The sequence below is a fragment of the Crinia signifera genome, chromosome 9, assembly GCF_055691185.1.
Source record: "Crinia signifera chromosome 9, ASM5569118v1, whole genome shotgun sequence".
Taxonomy (NCBI): Eukaryota; Metazoa; Chordata; class Amphibia; order Anura; family Myobatrachidae; genus Crinia; species Crinia signifera.
The window spans coordinates 15,736,555-15,748,059 of NC_139225.1; the positions used below are offsets into that span (position 1 = coordinate 15,736,555).

The following is an 11,505-nucleotide window of genomic DNA, read 5'->3' on the forward strand; positions in this document are numbered from 1 at the left end:
ATGGTGGCAGCCATGGTTGTGCTTGTGTGTGTTCACATCGTATCTGATCGGCAGCCACCAGAGCTGGTTTTTGAGTCACTAACACACAGGGGGTAACAGCCACACATGGAGAGACAGGTGTATATACTGAGATACTAACACACAGGGGGTGACAGAGACATGGAGAGACAGGTGTATATACTGAGAGACTAACACACGGGGGGTGACATAGACATGGAGAGACAGGTGTATATACTGAGATACTAACACACAGGGGGTGACATAGACATGGAGAGACAGGTGTATATACTGACAATAACACAAAGGGGATGACAGACACATGGAGAGACAGGTGTATATACTGAGATACTAACACACAGGGGGTGACAGACATGGAGAGACAGGTGTATATACTGAGACACTAACAAAGGGGGTGACAGAGACATGGACAGACAGGTGTACATCTGAGACCCTAACACACAGGGGGTGACAGAGACATGGACAGACAGGTGTACATCTGAGACCCTAACACACAGGGGGTGACAGAGACATGGAGAGACAGGTGTATATACTGAGATACTAACACACAGGGGGTGACAGATAGAGAGAGACAGGTGTATATACTGAGATACTAACACACAGGGGGTGACAGAGACATGGAGAGACAGGTGTATATACTGAGAGACTAACACAAAGTGATAACAGAGACATATGGAGAGACAGGTGTATATACTGAGACACTAACACACAGGGGGTGACAGATATAGAGAGACAGGTGTATATACTGAAACACTAACAAAGGGGGTGACAGACACATGGACAGACAGGTGTACATACTGAGATACTAACACACAGGTGACAGAGACATGGAGAGACAGGTGTATACACTGAGAAACGAAAACACACAGGGGTGACAAACAAATATGAAGAGACAGGTATATACTGAGAAACTAACACAAAGGGGGTGACAGATACATAAAAAGACAGGTGTACATAGTGAGATACTAACACACAGCCCCCTGTGTGTTAGTATCTCAGTATGTACACCTGTCTCTCCATGTCTCTGTCACTCCCTTTGTGTTAGGGGGTGACAGGTGTATATACTGAGACACTAACACACAGGGGATGACAGACACATGGATAGACAGGTGTACCTACTGAGATACTGTCACCACCTTTGTGTTAGTGTCTCAGTATATACACCTGTCTCTCGATGTGTCTGTCACCCCCTGTGTGTTAGTGTCTCAGTATATACACCTGTCTCTCAATTTGTCTGTCACCCCGTGTGTTAGTGTCTCAGTATATACACCTGTCTCTCCAATTGTCTGTCACCCCGTGTGTTAGTGTCTCAGTATATACACCTGTCTCTCCATTTGTCTGTCACCCCGTGTGTTAGTGTCTCAGTATATACAACTATCACCCCTTTGTGTTAGGGTGTGACAGGTGTATATACTGAGAGACTAACACAAAGGGGTGATAGTTGTATATACTGAGACACTAACACACGGGGTGACAGACAAATTGAGAGACAGGTGTATATACTGAGACACTAACACACAGGGGGTGACAGACACATCGAGAGACAGGTGTATATACTGAGACACTAACACAAAGGGGATGACAGACACATGGATAGACAGGTGTACATACTGAGATACTGTCACCACCTTTGTGTTAGTGTCTCAGTATATACACCTGTCTCTCGATGTGTCTGTCACCCCCTGTGTGTTAGTGTCTCAGTATATACACCTGTCTCTCAATTTGTCTGTCACCCCGTGTGTTAGTGTCTCAGTATATACACCGATCACCCCTTTGTGTTAGTGTCTCAGTATATACACCTGTCTCTCGATGTGTCTGTCACCCCCTGTGTGTTAGTGTCTCAGTATATACAACTATCACCCCTTTGTGTTAGTCTCTCAGTATATACACCTGTCACACCCTAACACAAAGGGGGTTACAGACACACATGGAGAGACAGGTGTATATACTGAGAGACTAACACACGGGAGGTGACAGAGACATGGAGAGACAGGTGTATATACTGAGAGACTAACACACAGGGGGTGACAGAGACATGGAGAGACAGATGTATATACTGAGACACTAACAGACGGGGTGACAGACAAATGGAGAGACAGGTGTACATACTGAGACACTAACACAAAGGGGATGAAAGACACATGGAGAGACAGGTGTATATACTGAGACACTAACACACAGGGGGTGACAGACATGGAGAGACAGGTGTATATACTGAGAGACTAACACACAGGGGGTGACAGAGACATGGAGAGACAGATGTATATACTGAGACACTAACACAAAGGGGTTGACAGACACATGGAGAGACAGGTGTACATACTGAGATACTGTCACCACCTTTGTGTTAGTGTCTCAGTATATACACCTGTCTCTCGATGTGTCTGTCACCCCCTGTGTGTTAGTGTCTCAGTATATACAACTATCACCCCTTTGTGTTAGTCTCTCAGTATATACACCTGTCACACCCTAACACAAAGGGGGTTACAGACACACATGGAGAGACAGGTGTATATACTGAGAGACTAACACACGGGAGGTGACAGAGACATGGAGAGACAGGTGTATATACTGAGAGACTAACACAAAGGGGTGATAGTTGTATATACTGAGACACTAACACACGGGGTGACAGACAAATGGAGAGACAGGTGTACATACTGAGACACTAACACAAAGGGGGTGACAGACACATGGATAGACAGGTGTATATACTGAGACACTAACATACTGGGGGTGACAGACATGGAGAGACAGGTGTACATACGGAGACACTAACACAAAGGGGATGACAGACACATGGAGAGACAGGTGTATATACTGACAATAACACAAAGGGGATGAAAGACACATGGAGAGACAGGTGTATATACTGAGACACTAACACACAGGGGGTGACAGACACATGGAGAGACAGGTGTACATACTGAGACACTAACACAAAGGGGGTGACAGACACATGGATAGACAGGTGTATATACTGAGACACTAACATACTGGGGGTGACAGACATGGAGAGACAGGTGTATATACTGAGACACTAACACAAAGGGGATGAAAGACACATGGAGAGACAGGTGTATATACTGACAATAACACAAAGGGGATGAAAGACACATGGAGAGACAGGTGTATATACTGAGACACTAACACACAGGGGGTGACAGAGACATGGAGAGACAGGTGTATATACTGAGACACTAACACACAGGGGGTGACAGAGACATGGAGAGACAGATGTATATACTGAGACACTAACACAAAGGGGTTGACAGACACATGGAGAGACAGGTGTATATACTGAGAGACTAACACACAGGGGGTGACAGAGACATGGAGAGACAGATGTATATACTGAGACACTAACACAAAGGGGTTGACAGACACATGGAGAGACAGGTGTATATACTGAGACACTAACACACAGGGGGTGACAGAGACATGGAGAGACAGGTGTATACACTGTGACACCAACACACAGGGGTGACAGACACACAGAGGAGGAGCAGAAACAGAAAGGTAGAGGGAAACATTGGAGGGAGTCAGGGAGAAGACAAACGTGTTTGAAGGAAACTGTTCAGCAGAAAACATTAATAAAAGAATCCCACATGGTGTAGACTACAGTACCATGTTATCGGATATCTCTCTTCTGGGTCACCACGCAATCGGTGCATGGATCTGAGGTCCTCTCCATGTCATACATCTCAGACAGTTCCAGGCTTCTCTTTAAGCTGCACATGATGTTCAAGACACTCAGCTCCTGGTCAGCCCTCAGCTCCTCCTTGCTAGGTGGTATGTATACGTGATCTGGTTTAGTGGTTACTGATAGAGGGTCCGGTACATCTAGCACAGTTCTGGGGTCTTTAGCAGCCACTGGTAAACTCCCAGCCACTTTGCAGAAATTCAGGTGTGCCAAGACACTGATCTCATCCCCGGCGCTGCCTATACCTCCACCGGAACCTGGAGTCGTCTTCAGCTTTGGACTTCTGGCATACAGGTAAGTTAGATAGTCCTTACTGTCCATAGTCTTATACACCCCAGGACTGTTACACATAAACAGGTCTTGTGTATATCCCTCCGCCAGCACAGGGCATGGACTGATCTTGCTAGAGTGATTGATCGACCGGTCCTCTCCTGTAGATACCTCCCCCATCCCTACATCACCTTCCACAACCGGAGCCCTTAATGACATACCAAATACCGAGTGAAATGGTTGCCTAGAAAGTCTGGCAGATAGGTACTCTTTCAGGCCTGGTTTGTGGTCCCTGATGGGTGGTAAAGTGAGATCATTACACATTTGAAGTGTTTTATTTCTTTCTGATTTTTGGTCACCATGAAATTTTACACTAGTTTTTTTACTGCCTGCACCACCGGTGCCCAGTAACTTTTCCTTTGTACCGATCTTGACTCGGCCACCTGACTGATCACAAAGGACATCACCATTTAGATTACATAGAAATATATTGTTTGTTTCATAATCTCGCAGTCCGTAATCCTCTGTCCTGGGTCCTCCCAGTCTATGTCGCTTTTCTTTTGGTCTGTCTTTATCTGCCGTATCATAAGTAGCTACATCTTCCAGTTTAACTTTGCTTCCAATGTCCGTCTCTTCTCGGTGAACCTCTACATCGCTCTGTTCTCCATGGCCGAAGGTTGACATGTCGAGGTTGCCTACAGACTGTCCTATGTTGTCCAAATTTGGAATAGCACCAGTGGACATTTGTATATCATTAATATTTCTGTATTCCTGTGTTTTGCCACCTGTTACTGGAACCTCTGCTGGACTAATAAGCACAGCTTTACCAAGAGGACAAGAGAAGTCCTTCAAAGGGTCCGCTTGTCCATTATTGACGGGAGTCAACAGATGATTATCTTCTGGATTCTGTGGTGGGTCGTTAATGACTGTCTTGTCTAGACTAACTACTGTATGTAGAATCTGTTGCATGTGGCCTGTATGATCTATACCATCAACGTCTTGATGAAGCATGACTGGTGAATCTAGATGGGACATCTCCGTTTGACCGATGCAGGCTGGAATATATACATTATAGTCTGGCTGTTCTTGTGATGTGTTGCATGCGTCCGGCGTCTTTTGACTTTTTGCAGTAATCGTTTTGGAACTTGTGGTCATCATCTCACTATTAGCTAAACTCACTTTGTCTTCAGTTTCTTGATCATAATAGAAGAACCCACATCTAAGTGATGATGTTTCCACTTCTCCATTGGTATGGTCATCGGTATCATGACATTGGACGTTGCTCATCGCAATGCTATTGTCCGTGTTGGCCGAAGAGTGCTCGTCCTGTAATACCGTGGAAGAATTATCACACAGATGTTCTGTGCTTGATTTGCAGTGAAGACTTGTATGACCATCCAGGATATTGTAATTTGAGGACAAACTTATGGTGCTTGAACGTTTGAAAATATCCTCAGACTTTGGCCACTCAGAGAGTCCCTGAATTAAATCTGAGTAAGACCCAGAAGGTGTGAGTTGGGTTTCTGTACTGATTCCGATATCTGATCGGCTAAGCAACGAGGACTCGCTGACTGCATTTGTCCCCTGTCTACAGTCGGCTGTAGTTTCCTCCGACTTTGGTGGCATTTGTAGAATGGTTTCACATTCTATAACATCTGATTTGTCTCTTTTACTTATTGGATCGATAGAATCAGAAGTGATCTCTGATTCTTGTTTGCTGAATAGAAGACTAACTTGAGACTTTATCGTTGGGTCACCAAAACTAGGGTCCTCACTTCCAGAGATGGCAATATCACATTTAGCATTCACCGCTTGGTCAATATTCTGCATTTCTGGTTCCATAGTTTGGCCTTCTGCTACATTCTCATTGACTTTTAAAACATCAATGGTTGGCAGACCGATGGTAGAAAGTGACGGATCGTGTATCCTGCATTCATTAGCTGGGAGAGTCTCTGTTTGGACACTAATATTTGGAAGACCAGAATTATTAGTCAATATGTCATCTGATTTCTTCTCCTCTTTTCCAATGTCCGTATTTGGACCATCAATAATGGCCAGAAGACCTGGATTACTCAGGGACACATTAATGGTCCTGCTCTCATCTCTTAGCAGACCTTCTGTTTGGCAGTCAATAACTGGTAGCTGTTGCTTACTAGAGGTCACTTGGAACATGTCTTCTCTAATAAGTCCAGCTGGGGTATTAATGGCTGGTAGAAGATGACGATCCTCTGTTTTGGCATCCAAGGCTTGTCGTACTAGACCACTAGGCAGCCTATTCTGTGCTCTTCCGGCACATCCAGCTTGAACGTCACTACTTGGTGGACCTAGAGTACTAGGTGACACATTTCTCAGCCTAATTTCATCATTAATGAGAGACTGTGTTCCGATTTCAATAATCGGTAAACCAAGACTGGATAGGGTTACATCTTTGCCAAGATGATCTTTCCCATTATGAGCTAGTTCTTTGGGTATTAATTGTGGAGTGGCACAAGTAACACTGGCATCATGGTTACCATATAGGCCTAAATTGGGCAAACTAACGCAAGGCTTCTTGGTGGAAATTGCTGGGTTTGGCCATGGACTTTCAGAGGATTCGGAGATTGGGAACGAGATTCTCTCTGTAAGATAAAACAAAACCCTCTTAGGTAAAATGAACTCACAGCACAAAGTCATTATATCACTTCAGCCTATATGATGTAATACGCATAAAGAGCCAAATGTTGGGAACACTATAATGCCAAACACAGTGGTATAGAGGAATAATGTGGATGTCCATGGAAAATACGGTGAAATGAGCACATCTCCTGTAGTCACCAGCATGCTGCCTGTCTCTGCCTATCCCTCCACACCATAAACAAAACATTTACTTTTTTAATCCAATAAAATACTAATGGCATCGTTACAATCTTTTTTCCAGCCAAATAACACTACATCTATATATATATACTTATATGTATAATACACACATATGAATATGGTATATAGGAATCCTGCTCTATTGTAGTTTACACACAATAAATATATAGACCAACGAGAAGAGCTCTAGGTCACACCCACTGGTGGCCAAAAGTGGAACTGCAATTGCTTTTTGCTCAATATATTTTGCAGACCTTAATAATGCCCCTAATCCCTATTTCCAGATAGACATATAGGTGATCGCACCAAGAAGTCCGCTGTGAGAGTTTGAGAAAGAGATCGAAAAAACTATATTACCTTCAAATAGTTCCTCATGGAAGGGGGGTGCATGCCCGGCCTTCTGCGTTCTCTTGCACTGTCCAGATGTTTCCAGTGGATTTAAAACTTCCGCCACCGCCTCACATGGCTGAAAGTCATCACAGCGATCTGCCTGGTGTTCCACACTTTGCCCCGGTAGCCCCTCATGTGGCATGGAAGGTTTATGTTTGGCCCAATCTTCACTCCTTGGTCTTGATGGTCCTGGTTCGTTGCCTGTAGGCTGAGCATCATGATCACTTCCTGGAAGATGCTCCATTAATATCCGATGATTGTGGCCTTCGATACATCCCTGTGTGCCAGAGATATCGGATGAAGACCAGAAGAAGCTAAATTCTTTTCCGTGATAGGCATCCTCAGTGGTGGTGGATCCTTCTCCAAGTTCTTCTCCATTGGTAGCCCCTTCACATGGTCCGCAGATCAGGTCCTCCTGGTCACTGATGGTTCCCCTGGGGCTATGGCTATGCTCTAGCTCATAGAACGTGCTCCAGGTCTTAGATTTTTTACAAGTTGATACTTTGCCAAATCCGTCGCCATCTTCTAATGACTGGTTATCGACGTGAGCTGGAGGATCTGTATTAAGCGTTGCTCCCATCAATTCAGTGTGTGCTTCAAAATATGTCAGCAGACCAGAAAGAGAGGAAACCTCAATCAGAAACCATCTTTACATTTCTGGGCCAAACATACCATACTGAGCGCATTGCCCCTCGGGACCAACAGTTGGCCCTTCATGGCAGGGGGACATCTGGGTGGTGATTGTGGGATAGTGATGAGCGGGAGAAAAAGAGCCAGGGACAAAGCTCATGTGGGGGAGATGTACTAAGCCTTGGTGTAGGGGTGGTTTAAAAGAGAAGGGGCCCGTGCTCAGACTCTGGGTGGGCCCCTTCCTCTTTACGTCGCAGTAGACTATTGCACATGTGCAGGTCTCTGGAAACATGGCACCCACCATATTCCAGGGACAAATTGTAACTGAGCTTGCAATTATTTACCACAACTTCAGCACCAGCAATGGACTCAGGAAAGGTAAGTAAAAACAAATGGGTGCGGAGTCGGCCCCTCCCCCAGTCCCGGGTGCCCCGAGAGATAAAGCGGAGAGAGTGATAAAATATTAGCCAATCGGCTCCTAATTGTCACAACACAAACTGTGTTTGAAAAATGACAGTTAAGTACTGGTTGGCTCATACTTTCTCTCTCTCTCGCTCTCTCTCTCTCTCCAAGGCTTAATACATCTGGTTTGATTGTGTTTGGAGATTTTTCCTGCACCTGCCAGTAACAGGGACGTCTGCGGGGGCTGGTACACTGGAGGCTGGGCACCTGCCGTGGGTGATGGGCAGAGAAGGGGCGGGAATTGCAGGACTGGCAGGGGGCTTCTGCATTGCTTCACCTATAACATTTTCCCAAATGCAACCATTACAGTCCAGGTTTCCAGGATATCCATGATGTATAATATATATAAAGGTTATATCTCCATTACATAGCAAACTCACCAGCTTCCCTGCAGCTATCCTGACGGTTCTCATATGTGTGGACGGCACTCCCGGTATTACAGTCATCGCTGGGACCGTTACCAGCAGGCAGCGTTTGTGCCGCATTTACTGCACCGTAGGGTAATTCTGGTGGCACTGGGGGAAAAGGGTCGTCACTGGGTAATTGTAGCGGATTTCCATGTGGTTTCCCTGCAGGCTGGTGCATGTTACCTTCTCCTCTCCCAGCACCAAACACTTGTAGAACCGGGGCGCTCACACATTTGCCCAACCCCTGTCTCTCAGATTTCCAGGCTCCCAACTTCGAACATTGAAACCTGTCCACATGTGTTTGGTGCCCATGAGGCTGACAGAACGCAGACTGCGCCGAGCAGAACCCAGCGGTCTCAGGCTTTGTAACCAGCAGATGTAGAGTCGCAGCCGGCCGGTCCGATAGACACTCAGGGAACATGCTGTTAGGGGGATGGGGCGATTCCAGGCAGCTACGCGTCCTTCCTGCGCGGTTCCTGTGTGAGCTACGCTCCGGGTCTGCAGCGCTGGTGACTTTGTTCTTGCAGCGGCTGCTGAGGAAACAGGTAATGGCCCAGACGGACAGGGAGAAGAGCAGCGCACCTGTGAGAGACAGGGAATTGGAGAGTGACTGTACCCAGCTAAGGAATCCAACAGACATGAAACATAACGGAATGGGGACGGCCGCTAATCTTATTCACCTCTCCTCAGGGATTTCACATTATATTCAAATAGATCAGATTATCTGCAGCACTAAATGTGTCCTGTACAGAACATAGCTGGATTGAGACTGTGCTGTTCAGTGCAACCCTTCACACTAGAGGTCCTGCATTTTAGCACCCACTCAGCCTAAAGTCCACAGCAGGTGCAATCATCTATCTGTAAATAAGGGTTAGTGAGCCTCAGGTGGAGGCTGCAAGAGAAACCATCAGGTAGAATTACAACAAGTTAATTTTCTTTGTTTTGTGATCGATGTTGGAAGAATTCAGATCGATTAATCGATGTTAAGCTTCCAGTGCCAAAACACACATTTAGTAACAGATGCATTTATATTCATTTTTTCAATCTTAGTAAATGTGTGTTGTAGCGCTGGAAGCCCAGCATGGATTGGCAGGTTCAGTTATTGCCCAGGCCCACATAAGATTCTGTACATGCCGCACATTTCTACGGCGCATCGGATCTGCGCTACATGGAAATAAGAAGCCATCATGGCCGGAGCAGCCATCGTCCCAGACTAAGGGCGTGATTCAGTAAAGCAGAAAAGCAGGTAACTGTGTCTGGAATGGATTCAGTAAGAAATCCCGACAAGGTCAAAATACCGACATTTAAAATCCCGACGAGGTCAAAATACCGACATTTAAAATCCCGACAAGGTCAAAATACCGACATTTAAAATCCTGACACTGTCAAAATACCGACATATAGAATGTAGACAGGTGAAAAAGTCAACATGACTTTCGGTCGACATGGGTTTTTTTCACTTTTTTTACCCGAATGTCGACACGGTCAACATGGACACAGTTGGAAGTCAACCGCAGCCCCTCGCTTCGCTCGCAATGCTTCAGGCACGGTGCCTCGCTGCGCTCGGCACACTATTTTATTCTCCCACCACGCCCTAGTGGATGGTAGGGCGTGAAATACTGCCTGTCAGCACGTCGGGTCAAAAAACAGTGAAAAAACCCATGTCGACCTCGCCACCTGTCGACCGAAAGTCATGTTGACTTTTTTCACCTTCTATATGTCGGTATTTTGACCTTGTCGGGATTTTGACCATGTCGGGATTTTAAATGTTGGTATTTTGACATTGTCTGGATTTTGACCTCATCCCGTCTTGAACACCATGTTGTTCTGCAAGGGGAGCAAATACATTTATTTTGTTTCTGTGCAGGGTAGATACCGACTGCTTTATTCTTACATTGCGATTTAGATTTCAGTTTGAACACCCTTCACCCAAATCTAACTCTCTCTGCACCTGTAACATCTGCCCCTCTGCAGCGCAGCATGGCATTTGCATGCGTTTTTGCTTCGCTAACAAACATGAGCTTGGACCACAGAGCTCCCCATTAATCAGGCCCTAAATTTGACACATGAAAAAGTCGACATGGTCAAAAAGGTCGACACAAGCAAAAATGTTGACATGAAAAAGGTCAACATTAGTTTTTCACAGCTTTTTTTTTTACCATCCCAGTGGATGGGGAATATAATAGTGTCGTGCCCGAAGACTGGCGAGTGCAGTACCGTTATACCGTGTCCAAGCCGACTTACTCCAAGATAGACACAAAGAAATAATATTCTTGTCAACCTTTTCAATGTCGGCCAATAGTGGTCAACAGTTTGACTGTCGACCTAACAACCCCTGCCACCACATAGGAACATATACAACAGAAATGGCTTATTCAATATACAGTGGTTTATTTTATAATTGTACAGCGTAACATTATACACACGCATTGCAAATCACATAATACAGGACTGGGGGCAGACTATTATATTATATTTTGTACTGTCGTTAGAGGGATATTGCATTGAGGTGGATCGTTCGGAATATTTGTGATTCCAGTTTCAATTTTAAAATGTAGAAATGACCTGGTTTTGTACAATATTTTCTGCGTCCTCCTTCTGGCTGCGTCACGTTACGCTGGGGAATCGTTACCGGATAAACACATACTGATCTCCTGAGATGTTTAACTTCAAAGTGCACCGTTTACAAAAACAGCCAATCAGCTTACTAGGAAGACCATTTGTCACTGCAGCAGTGGGGACACTGAGGGGAGAGAATTACAGCTGGGG

The 11,505-nt window shown here is 45.4% G+C and overlaps 1 protein-coding gene across 1 annotated transcript; it reads right to left on the reverse strand.

Moving 5' to 3' along the window:
- Positions 1-2,531: 2,531 nt before the first annotated feature.
- On the reverse strand, positions 2,532-7,849 carry LOC146037169 (uncharacterized). The gene is made up of 2 exons (XM_083161137.1): positions 7,205-7,849; positions 2,532-6,609 (listed from the first exon to the last, which is right to left on the reverse strand). Exons 1-2 carry the CDS (start codon positions 7,815-7,817, stop codon positions 3,650-3,652), a joined length of 3,573 nt encoding a protein of 1,190 aa, XP_083017263.1. The 5' UTR covers positions 7,818-7,849; the 3' UTR covers positions 2,532-3,649.
- Positions 7,850-11,505: the final 3,656 nt, after the last annotated feature.